The sequence below is a fragment of the Carassius auratus genome, unplaced genomic scaffold, assembly GCF_003368295.1.
Source record: "Carassius auratus strain Wakin unplaced genomic scaffold, ASM336829v1 scaf_tig00005214, whole genome shotgun sequence".
Classification (NCBI taxonomy): domain Eukaryota; kingdom Metazoa; phylum Chordata; class Actinopteri; order Cypriniformes; family Cyprinidae; genus Carassius; species Carassius auratus.
Window position 1 is genome coordinate 2309876 of NW_020523638.1, and position 20171 is coordinate 2330046.

Consider the following 20171-nt stretch of genomic DNA (forward strand, 5'->3'; position numbering starts at 1 on the left):
CTTATATTGTGAAATATTAATGCAATCTGATGTAACAGTTCTTGTGAAATTCTGTGAATATATTGTAAAATGTAATTTTATTCCTGTGATGCCAAGCTGAATTTGTGATGTCAGCATCATTACTCCATTCTTCAGTGTCACATGATCATTTGGATATCATTCTAATATGTTGATTCGCTGATCAAGAAACATAATCAATGTCTAAAACAGTGATCTAATTTGACAGACATAATGGGCCCGGGACCCACTAGGTGCAAAAGGGCCACAGGATGATGTAGACATTTTTAAATAAGTTATTATTCATATATTAACATAATCTAACTATAGCAAACCCACAACCCTACATAGGATGAGGTTTGGAGAATGGATGAATGAACTATTATTACACTAATCACGATCATTTAATTTAAACCATAAAAAAAAAATAATAATAATTTTATATATATATATATATATATATATATATATATATATATATATATATATATATATACACACAATTATTAATATTATTACAATACTCAATGCATAAAAGAAATGGAAAAATCTATAATCCGTTATTTGTCTTATTGAGAAATTACAAAAAAAGAATCACTAATTAAATGCATCAAAACTCCAACTTACTGTTAATAAGAAAAGTTTAAAAACAAGCAGTGTTGTCAACTACAGCAGTAAAATACCTACTGAAATATTGAAAATAACTCCTACATTTGAAACTTGGACCAAAACAACATTCATATGTGCGCCACATCCAGTGACAATCAATCAAGCACTGCACCACAAGCTTGATGCATATCATAAATACATTAACAATTACTGACACAGCCATCTGTATAAACAGCTATTAAGTTATTATTGATGTAGCCTTGTAAACAAAGCACAAACTTCCCGCGTCCTGGAGTCTAAGTCTTCCGTTACCTGCAGGAGGAAACTATTTACCCCAACCAATTCCTCTCTGCGGTTGACTGCTGTTTCCAGCACTTTGTGCCATGACTCTTAAAGAATTGTATGCTTCATTACTTACCAAACCATTATGCCCAGTTAAATGTGTACAGGTGCTTCCACTGGTTGTGTAACAGACTGAATAAGTGCACTGCGCTTTAGAAACTGCTGCGTTTGCACCAAACTAGTGCAAAACTAATGAACAAGAACATTGTTTTAAACAAAACCAGTGCTGCGGACGCAAACAGAGCTGTGATGTGAGGAAAGAAAGTGAACTGTGGGTGTATGTATGTATTAAGACAGTTTCTAAGCAAGCTACAACTCTGTGGGGGCTACAGGGTGAGTGTTTTTGTGTTTTCGCTGTGTGTGTGTGTGTGTATATACCTTAGCCAGGATTGTCGGATGTGGGCTGGGTAAATGGTGTAGGGAACCCTCAAGTTGTGGCAGAAAAGAGTCAGACAAATGAGAGTGTGATCGATGCCACTCTGCCGAACACACACATAGACCAGTGGAGATTTCTACAACACACACACACACACAGAGACAAAAAGAGAGGACAATTCAGCACAGCTAGAAATAAGAGTTCAGCGGTAAGTGCACGTTCGAAAATGAACTTATAAATGAACTGTTTCTGTACTTCAGAAAATGCCACAGAGTTTGTGTTTCCAGACCGTTTGTACCAACTGTGCTAATATCTTCTGATGTATGTAGCTAAAAAACACTAGTTTAATATTTTTTACTGACAAACAAGGAAACTGTGTTGAAAATGAACAGGTTTTTTGCCTTGTACATGCTGAATTCTTTCAAACTGTTTTTTGTGGAGTTCCACGAGCTGTGCAAACATGTATCTGTGCTCTTCAGGTGGGCGGTGAGTATCTGATCTGCAGGCGAGCTCAATATTTTCAGGAACGACGCGCGTGGATTGAGGCCAGAGAGACGAGTTCTGGTTGTGATGTGGGATGGATGTTTAATTGGTTATAAAATCAGACAACAGATGAGGTCTAATCGGTTCTCTGATGTTTGTTTCATATTGCACTTGCCCAATCCAGTGGTACAAAAAGCTTTTCAAAGTGTGCTTTTACTTCCATATAAAGGGTTATGTGTGACCAAAAGCCTGAGGTGAAAAACCTGACTGCAATAAAAATAAATGTGAAAACAGGATAAATGGAGCAATAGGTTTAGAGAAGGCGAAAGAAAGAGGCACACACAAAAAGAGCATTTTGATAAAGAGAGCAGCCTTCAGCTTCGTATATTTAAATCCCGATATCTTACAGCGAAATCGAGAAAATAACTGAGTTTGGTTCAGGACAGAAACACTGCAAATGTGAAAAACAAATAAATAAAAAAGAATAAACTTGAAGAAAAACTGTGGGGAAAGAAGAAAAGCGGTGAAGAATAATGAAAGCATTAAATGCATGAAGCTCTGGATGCCTACAGGGAGGAAAACAGGGGATATGAGAGAACGGGGTGAAGGGATAAAGGCTGGATGTGTGCTTACCAGTTGTGTGGCACGATGTAAAGCTGCCAGCTGGTTTCTGTTGACCTGCACACTGCAGAACATTAAACTGAAGACCTTCAGCAGCATCCAGCTCACCAGCCTGAAAGAGGGTTTGGGGAGAAATCAGGTGAAAACGATAACATTTCTATACGCAGATTGACAGTTGACATGACACGTCAAGCAGCACTGACATTCTGCCCTTCATTTTAAGCACTTTGTATTTATTTAAAGCAGTTATGCAGCTTTTGGGAACTCATATTAACTGAAAGACTACGTGTAATATTTGTGCTTTGTTTTTTTAAGTCAGTTCAGTGAACTGCAAAAAAAAAGCTTCAGATGATAAAAATGGTGAAAAATACTGGTGACATTGACCATCTGAATTCATTTGTACGAGTGACCAAGCAATGCATGAGGTGAAATATTTCTCCATTTGACATCTCCTTGAATCCTAAAACTTCAATTTCAGGTTGAAATTGGATTTTAACTCTCATTTTCAATGTGGTCTTTTTTTTTATCCTAAACCAATGTGGCCATTTTAAATTTCTATTGCACTTTGAACGCAGATCATCATATTATTTAAGTTTACAAAACAAAAGATCCACCTCAAGCATTAAGCGGCTCTGGCTGAATGAACTTTAGAAGAATGACCAAGGGATTTGCTTTCAGAATGAGAATTGCATTCAGACCTGAGCAGGCAGGGGGAGATGAAGGTCTGTGTGAGGGCTAGCAGTCTGCTTAAATGACCTCTGACCTCAGGCATCACCAGCTCCATCATCTCTGGAGAACAAGCTGGCACCAACGTCTGCCTCACTCTGGGTGAAAACACACAGAGTCACAGGACAACAGACCACAGAGTAAACAAAGGGGATATTGTGTGAAGGATCATCACATAAACACCACGCAAACACACCAAAACCACTTATGCCTCCAGAGTGAAAAACACACCAACGCTGTTTGGGGACATAAAAGGTTATTTAAATGCTAGGGCCCAAATTGAGTTAGGTGAATGGACAGGGTATGTTAACTGGGTTGATCCAAGGTGAAAAGCGAAGAGAAACGTTAACATGGCACTTATGGTTTATGGTTGACAGCAAAAATAAAATGCCATTTCAGTAGTGATGGGTCACAATTGGTCAACAGTGCTCTGCTGAACTGTTTTTGAACACAAGAATGCATCTTATGTGATTACTGTCCTCAGAAACACACTCATTCAAGGTCAGGTGAATCCAGTTCCACTCTAGTGAATTACACAGGGCTTCAGGTCAGTCATTCTGAGAATATTTTATTTTATTCTACTGACAATTGTTTATTCTATTCACAGCCACAGTTTTTAACAGTAAGGAATAAAGACTAAATCAACAAAGTTTTGGGAGTACACATAGTGTTTTGTTGTACATTTGAACTTCTATTAATTTTAAATAATGAATAGAAAAAAGACAAAATTATCTTTTTAATTACTTAACTATAATTACATATTAAATATTTACAAATAATTATAATACTTTGCTTTCATTTTATTGCAATGAGAAAATAATCTGCTGAGAACATAAACTTTGGACACAACTTGTATTTATAACATATTTGTTATTTTGCTAAAAGTATAAGCTGGTCTTTATGCTACATTTATATTTTACACTCAAAAAATGAATCATACATTTATTTCTGATTGCTGGAATCTATTTGATTTTATTTAAATAATCTTTTTTATGCATTATTTCCAACTCTCAGCATCTGTCAAGTGTGAACATTTGATTTAATTAGTCAAGAGGTATGAAAGCATTATATTCTTGCTTGTGATGCAAATCTATTAGTCATAAATAAAATAAAATAAAATAGTTTATTAGTTTGTTTTGAAATGGTCATCTAATTTGTCAAACGTTTGAAAACCCCTCTACTGGTCACCATTGACATATGTAGGTTTGCACATCTCTGCATGCAATATAATGAAATGTCAGATCAAGTGGCTACCAATCTTCTATATTAACAGAGGAGAGAGAAATTTGAATTTAATCTCAATGGGAGCCTCACAGGAGTGCCTCTCAATCCTCAAATGCATCTCTCTCTCTACACGTGGCATGTCATCTAATCAGTGAAGAGTGCTCAAGCACACCGCACCTCTCACTGCCGTGGACTCTGTGCCGTCTGTCTCCAGCAGGGCTGGGGTGAACTTCACAACCCCATACAAACAGCAAACAGCACACCCTCCTTACTAACCAGCCACGGTACCTGAAAACACACACACACAATACACTCATGTACATCCACTCTTGTTTACCCAATTAGCAAAATGAAAAGGAGCCCTTATGTAAAGAGATATTGTATCACTCACCTCGGGACAATGAAAGCAATAGGTGAATGAATACATCATATTCTTAGCATAATCAGGCTCCAATATGTTAATTAGCTCAGCCCTGGTTCGGGACTATTAATTCAAGCCGAATTAAACGCTTCAGCAGGATCTGCAGCGCTTGGCTTCTGACACTTTCTAAAGTGGGAGGTGATTGAGAAGATAAACTGGGTGCTCACAGAGTCTGCCTCTGTGTGTGTTGTGATGCAGGAGAGACAAATCCCATTTATTTGCTTTAATGAAGTGTTTTCTAGGAAGTTAGAAACAGTCTTCTGTCTTTTCAAGGAAACAGTGACCACATTACCTCACGTCTCGATCTATCAGCAATGACCACAAGAGAGTCAAATGCTTTTAAATGTGGGGTGAATCCCCTAAATTATCATTCTGTTCACGTGTACAGACTACAGAAGTCAGTCCAGATCTAAATACGAATGACATAACATGTACAGAAACTTTTTTCATTGAAACATGGATGAATTGGGTCAGTTTCATTATGCTGGGATATAAAGAAAACAGTGATTACTGATATCAGATTAAGCAAACATTGCTACTTAATATTTTTTGGGGAAAAGATTATCTACTGAATTATTCAATGAATAGAAATAGCATTATCTGTAGAATAGCATGTGTTTGTTAAATATCGCATGCATTTTAAATATCTTATGCTGTTATATATCTCACTAATCTCAAACTTTTGAACAGCAGTGTATGAATAAAGTGATAAAAAGCACTCAAGCCTTTCATACCAGTTGCTAAGTTTTTGTTAGTAGCTTGTAGTGAAGCCACACTTTTTCAAAACAGTAGTTTGCCTGTAGCTGAACTACTTTAAATGACTATCTTGTGCTTGGAAAGCTGCAGTACCCTTTCATAAAAAGATAGCGGGTTGTGTTAACCACACTCGATTGCGGGTCTGCAATGTAAAAAATGAAGAGAAAGTTATTCTAGGGCTCTTTAACTTCCGACTGAAGTGCATGTGTCAGGCTTGTGAGTCAGAAACACAACCAGTAATTACACTCGAGCAGTTGAGAGATGCATTGTTATTTTAATGGGCCGGATGGGGAGGGATAGGGATAGTGAAAGATGTGCACTTACCCGGTGTGTGTCTCATTCACACACGTCAGGTTCTGAAAGCCCAGAGGAGGAGTGTTACACAGCAACTTCAGACCCTGAGAGTAGCAAAGGGATATTTGATCAAACTTGATGGAGAGTGTGCTAACCAGCCTCCATCACAGTTCAGAGAGTCTGTTCTGCTGTCCTATATAGACTGAGATAATGACACACTTTAGGGAAGCCTTTGCCTGTTCAAAATAGCACCCTATTAGTTCCACTATAAATCACAGCCTGAAAGTAACAAAAATACAAAATACCTAAACAAAATACTTCTAAAATAAAATGCTTCTCAAAATATGTTCACATGCAATGCAGTTGCAAAGTGATCAAATTAAGACATTTTAAAATGCAAGCATTTGACCAAGATTGAGAAAGTGACAAATTCACTCAAGATATGGGTTAGCGTGAGGTATTTTCAAACGTCTGTATCAGCTCCGTCAATTAATCGCCAAAAAGTGTCTGGAACAGATGTTTTTGAAAGGGCTGGGAACATAAGATTTGGGAGTTGAGTAATAATATGCATTTTTTCATATGTGTTCTGCCATTTAGGTCAACCATAACTAACATGATCACAGCCCTCGCAGCATCAGCCTCTTCAAAGCTCTTAAACAAACTAATTACTTCAGCAATTAAGACTCATTTTTAAATAAACTATTTTCTTTCTGTGCAGCAGTATAGAAACTACCGTACTTGAAATTAAAGAGTTAGTTCCTGAAAATATCATATTTTTTTTCCAGAATAAAATGTATGTCCCTATTTGCTGCAAATTGTTTTCTTTTTCCTTTCTTTTTGTTTTCCTTCTTTTGAAAAAAAAAAACTAATGGTTGCACTACTGTTCAAATGTTTGGGGTCAGAAAAAAAAATTACATTTTTATGAAAACGATTAATATTTCAAATAAATGCTACTCGTTCTATTCATCAAAGAATTCTAAAATCACAAAAGCATAACTGCTTTCAACATTGGTAATAAAAAAAAAAATTCTTGAGCAACAAAGCACCACATTAGAATGATTTCTGAAGGATCCTGTGACAATGAAGACTGGAGTAATGATGCTGAAAATACAGTTGTGCATCACAACAATAATTTATACTTTAAAATGTATTAAACCATTAAACAGTTATTTTAAATTATAATATTTCTTTGTTTTACTGCATTTTAGGTCAAATAAATGGAGCTTTGATGAACAAGAAATGAGGGTGTGGGGGTCAAAACACTTACTGACCACAAACCTTTAATTTTGCAACTGTACATCTCACAATTACAATGTATCTTAATTGTGACTTAATCTCTTATCTTAAATTTCTCACTTTTTTTTTTTTTTTACTTCCAGGCAGAAGAAAAGAGATGAAAATGAATATATCCTCCTAATCATTTCCTTTAGAGCTCCAGCGAACGACATGATTGTGAGTACATAACTATTCCTTTAAGGCACTGATTTAATAATAATCTGCGTAAAACTAGATGGGCAAATGCAGACATCTCAAAGAGTGTTTGCTACGCCCCTGGTACTGATCCTTTTATTTGACATAGCTGTTAAATAAAATCCATGCATGCATTTTAAATGACTTTTAATACAAACACCAAATGGCTCAAATATGATTTATCTGGCTGGCAGGCTGGTCGGAGATGGCTGAGATTAATAGATTCGTTCAGAAGGGGTTCGATCCAATAACCCTCTGATTACTGCTCCATTAGCCCAGCTCTCCCAGCTCTCAGCACGATGTGTCCACTGGGACCAGTGCTGCTGGAAACAAGCTTAGTCATCTGCAGTTTTCTAAACAGCTCTTCATAAGCACGGAGGGAACTATGCTCTTGAGTGTTCATTATTTTTCTCTCCACTCCTAATCCATTTTTTCATTCTATTCCTACCATAAGTACCATGTTCGCTGGCGCTCAGAAATCCCTTTGATCGTCCCTCATGATATGAGTTTGTGAGAGCAGTGTCTGAGGTTTTCAGGTGAGCCTAAATCTGTGTACTTCCCTGTTTGCCTCTGGCTTTTTGTCCTTTTAATATCTTGAAATAATCCTTTCATCCCTCTCGTTTTCTCACCAGACTCTCCGGGGTGCACTGGTGACAGCACTGTCCGACCAGCGGCCTGAACCTGCCCAGGAAAGGAGCCGCGCTTTTCAACTTCCTCTTGATTTTCACACCCCACGACAGCTACCAAAAGAGAAACACACACACAGAGATAAACATATAAAAGGGGTTTGCTGAGACAAAAAGAAAAGAATAAACCAAGGATTCAAAGCGTCAGCACTTTTTCCAAATAATTCAAGCTGAGATAAGAAACAATGCTCCAGCCAATAACACAGGTCTTGTTCCCAGCGCCGGGATGTGACATGTTCCAATTTTATCGCTCCATTTGTTTCACATTTTCCAACATCAAAGCAGGATGGATCAATGTTTGAATGCAAACTGCACAGGGAGGGGAAGAATATGAAGTCAATTCATGAGTGGTTACTACAACAGTGTCGCAATGGATGGTCAAATTGAATCGCAATCAATTTGAGCCTTTGTGACAGAATGGCATCCCCTGAAAGAATTCTACTGAAGATGACATCAATTTAGACTGAAACTAATCATAACATTTCAGAACAGACAGATAAGAGACATGGATGGAGACAGTAGGGCTGATTTCTCATCATTCAAATCCATCTCAACAACGGACGCTATTACAAAGTCTCTAATCATCATCTGTGTGGGAAATATCACTTACAGCAATCAATTATTAAATAAGACTGCATAATGGATAGGGGGGCTCCAGCACCCAGGTTAATTATTTTAATCTCCTTTTCATCGGAAAATGATTTCTTCTGGTAATGTTTCATTAGCTCAGGCTCCCAGACTCCCTGTGTCTGTCTAAGGAGTAATAAAAGCATGAGAAAATATAGTGTGACGTCCAGAGGAGCTGCATTAGGCTGTAATGTTTTTATTAAAATTCACTACAGCTCATATTTCAGACCAGATGAGAATCGAATTCTCTGGTTTTAGGGGTAAAAGAGAAATATATATATATTTCTTTAATAATAAAAACACAAATTATGCATAAAACCATTCAAAGCAGCTCAATTTATATTTTAAAATAAAAAGGTTCTGTTTGTACTGCAAGCTTGCAAGGTTCATTCAGACTAAGATGCATTAAATATTTAATTTCATTTAGATTTTAAACCATGTGAATGTGGTTGTAAAAACGTGTGTGTTACCTGAACAAGGCCTAGACATGGAGTTCTAAACAGGCACCACAGGGAGTACTTAACCATGTTGTAAGGGAAACTTTTGCCATAGCCCTTGCTAAAGGTGAAGCATTTTTTTTTTTATTTTTTTTTTATGAAAAATGTCAAACTACTTTCTGTCTGGTGATGTAGGAAATGTATATATTCATATACAGCATTTTCCATTAATCACCTAGACTCTGGAGGCCTGTAATAAAGACATAATGCACTGAAAATATTTTCCCTTCTCATAACAATATAAAATATCTCTATTCTCTCTAATCTAGTGTTTTGTGCAATTGTTTTGGGAAAGCATCATTCAGTCGAACTAAAATCAAAATTGCAATGTGCCTTATTGTGCTTATCAAATTGCAAATGGCTGCGATTTAATTAAATAAGCACATAGTCTAATGCGCTGAAGGATTTAGAGCGTTGTGTGGCATGCAAGCAGCTCATGATCCAATGTTTTTATTGTTTCGTGCTCACAGGTAATGGTGCTAACTCCATCTTTCCGCGCATCATGCATTTGGCAACATAATATGTGCCAGTTAAAGGGATACTCCACCCCAAAATGAACATGTTGTCATTATTAACTTTCACATTGTCATAAGTTTTCTGAGAAAATATAAATTACTTTTCATTATGACTTTTAAGGTCTCACTGAAAAAAAAAAAAGATTAATAAAAAAAAGCAAGTAAAGAAATATATATATTTCTTTACTTGCTTTTTTTTATATATATACTTTTTTTCTGTTGTTTTGATATTAAACAAACTGAATGATATAATAATGTTCCTCTTTATTATATCATGATGAAAAGAACTATATAATATTTCATGTTTGGTTGCCCTGGTGAATCGTTTTGTACAAAAAGTCAGCATGGTTCAGCATTGCCTAGAATTGTCAGTTCTGTGCAGAAAATGCTCTCTTCAACCTAATAAACTGAGGGAAAAAAAGAAAAGAAAACGGCTCATTTGAACCCTTTCTCAGAAAACTATGTGTATTTCCAAGTAATTCAATAATTGGGTAAAGCCACCATCTGGTTATTACTTCATGGTACAAAGCAACTACTACATCTAATCTGACACATTTTCAACCTGTCCAGGTTAGTACATCTATGCCTCGCGTCAATTATATTAAAAAAATGACATAATGAGCTCACAAAGGTTCTACATGATTTACTCCTGCCAGCGTGTGGGTGTAAGCGCTTTGGCCGTGTGTGTGCATTCATTAACAGAAGCCAGAGTTACCTTGTGCTTACCTGGTGCTGTGCTTTGAATCTGATTATGATAATCACCATCATTACAAACACAGATAACATTTTTCAATCTGATACAGAAGCGCTAATGAACCAATCAAAAATAGAATATATTTGAGGTCATTTTCATCAGCGTTTGATGGGACGCAGCTTCTGTGGGAATTTATCACACTGCATCCAATTTCAGCTTGTTTTTCAAACAATTTGCAAGTGATGAAATCTGATCATTACGTTCTGCCAGTGACATCAACTTCTACAGCAGTTGCCATAGTAATCATATGATATATTTTATATTTTTAGGCACACTTCGAGGCCATTTATTGCTGACCACATAAACTATTAATAAGATTTGAGTTGGATACAGAAATTAGAGGTTTTTCCGCCTACCTGAGCAAAGCTTGGTCTTCTTCTATGCTCCTTTCTCATAAGGAAATGAGAATCAGCAAACGTTTTCCACTCTATTGCACAGGAGCTCATTATTTTTGTTATGCATCCAACCTGCTCTAGAAAAATGGGACTACTAGAAGATCAAAGAACTAATCGAGAACCCTCCAGTGGACTGACTGAGATAATCTACATATGAGTACTGTTCAGGTGAACCGAAAGTCAGCAGCTCTTAGGGGGTAAACCAACACGGTTGACAACAGCTGGGGGAAGATGGCATGTCGTTTAGACTAATCGTCAGCAGCTGGTCTGAGTTATGAATTCAATTATGTACTAGAAAGTAGGAGGATTTGGAGAGAGATGGGATGAGTCAAAATATGACAGCGAGAGAGGTCCTTGAGCCTTAGATGTATGTACTGTTGACAGTTTTTATGGCGTCTATATAGCATATACTGTATAACGATTGGACAGTACTGACAGCTCAAATCCAGGTCAGTATGATTTTCATTTTGGAAGAAATTAATGCTTTTATGTAGCAAGGATACATTGATCAAAATTGATCAAAAGTGTCAGAAATTTCTAATAATACTGCCCTTCTTGAAAAAAAAAGTAACAGAAACTGTAAATAAAAACATTAAAGGGACAGTTAAACTACCCCATGATTTACTCACCCTCAAGTCATACTAGGTGTATATGACTTTCTTCTTTCAGACGAATACAATCAGAGTTATTTAAAAACAAAACAAAAACAAACAAAAAAACCTGTCCTGGCTCTTCAAAGCTTTATAATGGCAGCCAAAGGGTGGTTATACCTCCAAGAGAAGTCCAATAATGCCTAGTTCACACTAAAGGATTCTATTACCACCCAGAGTTGTGTGGAGCACTTTTTATGATGGATGGATGCATATTTTTGGGCTTCAAAATCTCAACCACCATTCATTGCCATTATAAAGCTTGGAAGAGCATGGCTATTTTTTAATATAACTCTGATTGTATTCGTCTGAAAGAAGAAAGTCATATACAAATATGATGGCTTGAGGGTGAGTAAATCATGGGGTAATTTTCTTTTTTGGGCGAACTTAACCTTTAAGCAGCAACTGTTTTCAAAATTGATATTAATGAGAAATGTTTCTTGAGCACCAAATCAGCATGTTATAATTATTTCTGAGGGATCACATGACACTAAATACTGAAGTAATGATGATGAAAATTCTGAAAATGTACTATCACAGGAATATGTATATATATATATAGACACACACACACACATACATATATATATATACACATACTCACCACACACACACACACACACACACACTTACCGGACACTTTATTAGGTGCACCTGTTCAATTGTTTGAACTTAAATTGCTAATCAGCCAATCACATGGCAGAAAGCAGATATGGTGAAGACGACTTGAAGTTCAAACCGAGCATCAGAATTGGGAAGAAAGGGGATTTAAGTGACTTTGAACATGGAATGGTCGGTACAAGCAGGATATGCAGAATACATCTCTGAATGCACGACAGGTCGATCCCTGAAGCAGATGTGCTACAGCAGCAGAAGACCACACCAGGTGCTGCTCCTGTCAGCTAAGAACAGGAAACGGAGGCTACAATTCACACCAAAATTGGACAATAGAGGATTGGAAAAATTTTGCTTGGTCTGATGAGTCTCAATTTCTGTTGCGACATTCAGATGGTAGGTACAGAATTTGTCATAAAGAACATGAAAGCATGGATCCATCCTGCCTTGTCTCAAAGGTTCAGGCTGCTGGTGGTGTAATGGTGTGGGGGATTTTTTCTTGGCACACTTTGGGCCCCTTAGTACCAATTAAGCATCATTTAAACTCCACAGCCTACCTGAGTATTGTTGCTGACATATCCATCTCTTTATGAATACAGTGTACCCATCTTCTGATGGCCACTTCCAGTGGGATAATGCACCATGTCACAAAGCTCAAATCATCTCAGACTGGTTTCTTTACTCAAATGGCCTCCAAAGTCACCAGATCTCAATCCAATAGAGCAGCTTTGGGATGTGGTGAAACGATGTGCAGCTGACAAATCTGCAGCAACTGCGTAAAGCTATCATGTCAATATGGACCAAAATATCTGAAGAAAGTTTCTTCTCTGAAGAAAGGGGGTCCAACCTGGTAATAGCAAGGTGTACCTCATAAAGTGTGTGTGTGTGTGTGTGTGTATGTGTATATATTCCTTAGTGTTGACACTACAGTACAAACATTACTGGCATGTGTCACGTTACGAGACGCTTGAAAGACGGCGAGAGAACCAATTGCAGGTAAGTATGATTTATTTAAGGGATAATCCAGAGGGGTAAACAGTCCAGGCAGGGGTCGAAACCAAAACATCAATCCACATAAACAAGACACGAAGACAAGGCAAGACAAGGCAAGAATGACGGACATGAATAATATACTGACATTAAACAAGGACTCCGTAACACAGACTAAGACAGACTGGGTATTTATACACAGAAGGATAATGAGGAGACAGGAGACAGGTGGGGAAACAATCAATTAACTTAACAAGGAGGAAGGTGACCATATAAGGGAACAGGAAGTGATCTGGTGACAGACACCGTGAGAAAGGAGGACATCTAGTGGAACCCCAGGGAACACAACCCAGACACTGTGACAGTACCCCCCCCCTCTACGGAGCGGCTCCCAGACGCTCCAAGACAAGACACAACACAGAGACCAGGAGGGAGGCGGACAGGTGGAGGCTCAGGGGGAGGGACGGAGGGCCGGAAAAGAAAAATATGGGGAATAAACACCAGAAATGTAACATAAAACAGGGAGAACCAGGAGGGAGGAGGAACGGAGGAGGTTCAGGGGGAGGGATGGAGGGCCAGAAAAACTAAGGGGAACAGACAGGAACATCACAGAACTCAAATACACAAAACAGAAGTCCATAAAGGGCATGTTGAGGCGCCCACCAGGGCGGAGCAGAGGACAACCACAGCCATGTGGTCAAGGCCAGAGCACTCCAGGGCGGAGCGGAAGACCACCACAGCTTTGTGGTCAAAGACAGAGCCCTCCAGGGTGGAGCGGAAGACCACCACAGCCTTGTGGTCAAAGTCAGAGCCCTCCAGGGCGGAGGGGAAGACCACCACAGCTTTGTGGTCAAAGTCAGAGCCCTCCAGGGCGGAGCGGAAGACCACCACAGCTTTGTGGTCAAAGTCAGAGCCCTCCAGGGCGGAGTGGAAGACCACCACGGCCTTGTGGTCAAAGCCAGAGCCCTCCAGGGCGGAGCGGAAGACCACCACAGCTTTGTGGTCAAAGTCAGAGTCCCCCAGGGCGGAGCGGATGACCACCACCTCTTTGTGGTCAGGACGGAAACCCCCCAGGTCCAAGCGGAAGACCACCACAGCCATGTGGTCAGGACGAGAGCCCCCCAAGGCGGAGCAGATGACCCACACGCCCCCGTGGTTGAGGCCGGAGTCCCCCAGGACGGAGCAGCAGACCACCCAGTGACCTGACCCGACTCCGGAGAGTCCACCGGAATCCGACCCGATTCCGGAGAGTCCACCGGGACCTGACTCGACTCTGAACTGTCTGTGGAAACCTGAGGCGCCTCGGTCTCGGGCACTGCCTCTGGAACGGCCTCGGGCATCACCTCGGTAACGGCCTCTGGAACAGCCTCAGCATCAGGCACAGCCTCGGCCTCCGGATCAGTCTCGGGCACCGCCTCGGCTACGAGCACCGCCTCGGCAACTGCATTGGGAACAGCCTCGGGCACCGCCTCGGCCTCGGGCACCTCCTCGGCCTCCGGAACAGCATCGAGCACCAACTCGGCATCGGGCGCCACCTCGTCATCGGGTGCCACCTCGGCCTCTGGAACAGTGTCGGGCACCGCCTTGACCTCCGGAACAGCCTCTGGCACCGCCTCGGTAACTGCAATGGGAACAGCCTCGGGCACCGCCTCGGCCTCCAGAACAGGATCGAGCACCGCCTCGGCCTCTGGAACAGCAACGGGCACTGCCTCGACCTCGGACACCACCTCGGCCTCCGGAACAGCGTCGGCATCGGGTGCCACCTCGGCCTCTGGAACAGCGTCGGGCACTGCCTCGGCCTCTGGAACAGCAACGGGAACCGCCTCGGCCTCCGGAACAGCATCGGGCACCGCCTCTGCCTCCGGGACAGCATCGTGCACCTTATCTGGAGACTCAGGCTTTGAGTCGGCCATCTTGTGCTGTGGCGCTGGGCTGGCGGCCATCTTGTGCTGTGGCGCTGGGCTGGCGGCCATCTTGTGCTGTGGCGCTGGGCTGGCGGTCCTCTTGTACTGTGGCGCTGGACCGATGGCCAATTTGGGCATTGGCGCCGGGTTAGCGGCCATCTTGTACTGTGGCGCTGGGCTGGCGGCCATCTTGTACTGTGGCGCTGGACCGGTGGCCAATTTGGGCATTGGCGCTGGGTTAGTGGCCATCTTGTACTGTGGCGCTGGGCTGGTGGCCATCTCGTGCTGTGGTCCTGGGCTGGCGGCCATTTTGTGTTGTGGCGCTGGACTGGCGGCCATCTTGTACTGTGGCGCTGGACCGATGGCCAATTTGGGCATTGGCGCTGGGTTAGCGGCCATCTTGTACTGTGGCGCTGGGCTGACGGCCTTCCTGGGCAGTGGTGCTGGGCTGACGACCACCCTGCCGGAAGAGACAGGAGTGGCTGGGGCATCCCACCGACACCGAAACTGCAGGTAGCGCACGAATTCCCAGAATTCCAGTGTCTCCAACTGCGCCATCTCCTCCTGAGACACTGGATCATCCAGGCCGTCATTAAAATAGTCCTTTAGGGCCGCATCGTTGTAGCCCATGCCCTCGGCCAAGGACCAGAACACCTGAGCTAGGGCACCCACTTCATTGCCCTCTTGGCGGAGGGCGATTAACCTCAGGTATTTGGCTCGCCTCTCCGCCATCTTGGCTGGGGAGCTGAAAAATGACATACCGCTGGTTCTCTTAGTGACGGAGTCCTTCTGTCACGTTACGAGACGCTTGAAAGACGGCGAGAGAACCAATTGCAGGTAAGTATGATTTATTTAAGGGATAATCCAGAGGGGTAAACAGTCCAGGCAGGGGTCGAAACCAAAACATCAATCCACATAAACAAGACACGAAGACAAGGCAAGACAAGGCAAGAATGACGGACATGAATAATATACTGACATTAAACAAGGACTCCGTAACACAGACTAAGACAGACTGGGTATTTATACACAGAAGGATAATGAGGAGACAGGAGACAGGTGGGGAAACAATCAATTAACTTAACAAGGAGGAAGGTGACCATATAAGGGAACAGGAAGTGATCTGGTGACAGACACCGTGAGAAAGGAGGACATCTAGTGGAACCCCAGGGAACACAACCCAGACACTGTGACAGCATGGCCTAAAGAAAAAAATATATATATCTATTTCCAGATAGATGAAGTACACAAAGATTTTCGCTGAATATAATTTAAAAGTAACTCAGGCTTGAATTTTAAGCAATCTCTTTAACATATTCTGTTCTTACCCAATATATAACAGCTAGATGTGTCATGTAAAATGTCTTACCGCAGGGCGTTTGGGCTGGAAACTGGAAGGATTTTCACTGACTGCGTCCATGATTCTTGTGAATTTCTGCTCTACCATCAGAAGTAATCCTGAAGAAATAAACACGATAGATTATAAAAATTGCATACCGTTTATCAGGAGGTGTGTTTCAGAAGCTCTAGCATGTCAAGTGAAACAATAACAAAGATAAACATAAAGCAACAAGAGACAATGCATTTTATATGAGAAATTAACTATGCAAATAGCCCACATTCTAGCTTTTTATATATATATATATTTATTCAGGAAGCTGATTCACAGCTGGTCACAGTAGGAGCTTCATGAAATGTCTGATTTTGTCTTCCTCGGAAAACAAAGTTACAGCATATTGGTTTGGATTGATAAGGGAGAATAAATATTAACTGATCTGACAAAGATGAAAGTTTAGCATCAGTTATGCTGTTATATAGTATTGATGACCAAACATAAAACACAGCAGAAACATTAACTCTGAATTTATGGGGAGAGCAAGTTCATTTTTATTCACGCAGCAGCATTTCTTTCATGACAGTGAACCCTTCCAGAAAACTGAGGGAACACATATTGGAAGTTTTCAAGCTGTATAAAAGAGTCTTTCACTGCTTGTGCATTAATACTGATATCCACTGAGCTTCCTCTCTCTAATAATATCAGTACAAGCATAACCAACACCAGGCCTAAAATCTCATTCTTTAGCACCCTCAGAAACCTCATTATCCTGATCTCTCTCTAAAGCGGAGTGTGTCCAGGCAGAATATTCTGGCCCTCTCACTGTTCATCTACAATTATTTCATGTCCGACGATCTCCGTATCTCTTGTTAGTCCTGTTTTCATTTCTCACTCCTTTTCTCCACATCCACCTCTGGAATACTGAAATAAATGCATTCATGTTTAATTTGGTGCATTGTTACACTATGAAATGTGTCAGAAAACACTTCTGCACTCAATACAAAGGGCACCATAACAGCCATTAGCATAAACGGTCTTTACGACCGGTACTGTATGTTTCCCAGTTTGACCTGTATGACTGTTTTTCTGTGGAAAAAAAAAAGAAAGCTACTTTGAGAAATGTTTCCAAACAATGGAAGACACTGGTCATCAAAATGGTTTGGTTCCCAACATTTTTCAAAATATCTTCTGGAATAGCATGAGGGTGAGTAAATGATGACAGATGATTTTGAGGGAAAAAAAACATTTTTCGGGTGAACTGACCCTTTAAAGTCAATGTGACAAAAACTTAAATTTGCCCTCATCCAAAAACATTTGCTTGGGAACAAATAACAATTTATGAGCCCAAAGACTAACAACAAATAACATCTCATGTTTACCATTACAGAAACATCTTAGCCAGGAATGAATTCGTGTGAAATCTGCTGCTGGGCCTGACATTTAATAAATGACTGATCTGCATCAGTCAAGCATTTAGAAAATGATGTGGGTCTTCTCCACCGTTACTGCCATTGAGAAATCCATTCTGGGAAACTTGGCAAGACGTGAACGTTTTAATTTGTAACAGTCAGTATCTGTGCAGCAACTGATGACATTTCACAAGAACACTAGTAACCTTACAGACAAGAATGATTATTGCACGTGAACCTCCAGACTCTAACTGTGCGTTCACACCGCCAGCGTCGAGAGCGTCAAAGTGGCCGGAAGTCATTCATTTTCAATGTGAGCCGGCGTCGAGCAGCGGCGAGGAGCGGCGCGGCGCGACTTGGCCGTTGAGAGCGTAGAGGAGAGTTGAAATCAGGGCAACTTTATGGTAATGATCTATGACGCGGTTGGGCAGCAACCAATCGGAACGTAGAAGTCCACCGCTTGAGAGGATTCCAGAGAACGCAGCTCCGACCATTAGTTCCCAATCACAATGGAGGACAGGTTGATTATTGCTGTTTCGCGTTTGCAATAATCTATGATGTGTCCCTGTTTACGTACAGGGACATAAAAAATAGATTAAAAGTGATACGTGGACCAAGGTGTCTGAGATTGTTCATTTTAAGTAAAGGATCTTAATATTTAGTCCACAACAATATTTAATGAGGTTAACTTATAACTTTACCCTCCTTGTGGTTAGTCTGCACGAGATCAACAAGCTGTTTGCTTTGCGGCCGCTTTAAATTCAAAATAAGCATTCGATCTACGTCAGAGCGTCTGAGCGCTCACGAATCTTTCTGCAGCGTCGTGAGCAGAGCGGCAAGAGCGATTTTTGACGCTCTCGACGCCGGCGGTGTGAACGCACAGTTAATATTAAAGCTACATCAACCAAACAACTGTGTTGGATTTAAAGAAATGATTTCTATGGGCATGCAAACTGTAGATTTTTTTTTTTTTTTCATTTACCAGGACAGAAAAGTTAAAAAAAAGTTAAAACACTGCACATAACTGCTGAGACTTCATTATTGTATAGTTTTGCACTAATACTTCAGTTGTGCTATGGTAATTTATTCATATTCCAAATTCATTTGACTTTATCCCATGGAACATAAAATAAGACACTCTCAGTTACTATTCACTTTCTCCCCAAAACATGAACATGACTTGTGACTGAGAAGAAGTCTCACAAAAGAAATTCATAAAGGTTTTAAAAACCTGAGGGTGAGTGATGACAGAATGACATGAGTCTCAGTAAAGGACAGCACTGATGGCTCTGGGTGACTGTCATGACTAGAAATGAAGCAGTTAAACGGATACAAAAGACAGCAGGATGGAAAGTGGTGGACTGTAATATGATTTTCACCTTAATAAATGTATTCACAGAGATTAAAATGTACTGCATGACGACAATAATATCCCGCGGTTTTATATTTTGAAACGCAAGAGGCGCGACTGCCCAAACCCGCAGCACTCGCGAGCTCAACGTAAGTTTGTTAGAAAACCATTCAGAGCACGTTGCTTACACAAGCTGTCTGTTTCTTTGACGGACAAAACGAGAACAGCTCAAGGGTAGGATCTCCTTTACAGCGTCGTTATCCATTATGCAGATTTTTAACTAAGAGAAAAAAATAACTTGCCAATCGACCCACGCACATTGTATATTATTAAAAGGCCTCGGCATTAATATGGAACGAAGTCTAGGCTAGATATCAGGCGCTACTTGCTATTCAGCAAAATCAACCTATATTTCACCATGTCCATATTAAAAGCGTCAAAATAAAATCAACATTTTGATCAAGTAAAGAAAGCGTGACCAACATGCATTACTCACCTGCAGTAATTAAAGTTGCTGTAACTTGTGCAGCTCATCCGTTCATCGCCCCCTACAGGTGAGGACATGAAGATTTACAATTCATCTGCATTCATGATAGACATCACAAATTAGCAATGCTGCATTTATTTGATCAAAAATACAGTACATTCTGAAGCTATTTTTCAGTTTTAATATATTTCTTTAAACTGTAATAATATTTTACAATATAATAACTTTTACTGTATTTGATCAAATAAAATCATCATATTATATTATTATATATGATCATACACCACATGGCTCATATATGATGAAGAAATTAGTGGATTAAATAAATTTTGTTTCAAAATAATGTGTAAAGTTTTTTTTTTTTTTTTTGCTTTTACCAGCATCTTTAGTACTTTTCTTCCAGTAAATCTCGGGTCCAACATGACCTTCAGTATTCAGCATTTATATTATTCTCTTTTTCCCTTATTTTGACAACCCCAAACTTTTCTCCTTCCTCCTGTTTTGTCCACTTTTTCATTCTGTCCAGATTTTTTATTCATTTATTTATTTTAGGCTTTTTTTATTATTTGTCCTGTCTCTTGTCTTATTTATTTGAACAGGATTTTGCTGGTTCAGATGTCCACATGTTGAATAAGT

The 20171-nt window shown here is 40.3% G+C and overlaps 1 protein-coding gene across 1 annotated transcript in view; it reads right to left on the reverse strand.

Moving 5' to 3' along the window:
• The window catches only part of gpat2 (glycerol-3-phosphate acyltransferase 2, mitochondrial), a 45386-nt gene extending 25791 nt beyond the window's left edge, over nucleotides 1–19595 (reverse strand). The window contains exons 1-8 of the mRNA XM_026244186.1: nucleotides 19545–19595; nucleotides 16322–16410; nucleotides 7949–8059; nucleotides 5880–5953; nucleotides 4556–4666; nucleotides 3127–3252; nucleotides 2441–2540; nucleotides 1327–1460 (exon numbers count right to left, since the gene is read on the reverse strand). Coding sequence (XP_026099971.1) covers nucleotides 1327–1460; nucleotides 2441–2540; nucleotides 3127–3252; nucleotides 4556–4666; nucleotides 5880–5953; nucleotides 7949–8059; nucleotides 16322–16399 — 734 coding nt within the window. The 5' untranslated portion in view covers nucleotides 16400–16410; nucleotides 19545–19595. The remainder of the gene's footprint in view (nucleotides 1–1326; nucleotides 1461–2440; nucleotides 2541–3126; nucleotides 3253–4555; nucleotides 4667–5879; nucleotides 5954–7948; nucleotides 8060–16321; nucleotides 16411–19544) is intronic.
• Between the last annotated feature and the right edge of the window lie 576 nt (nucleotides 19596–20171).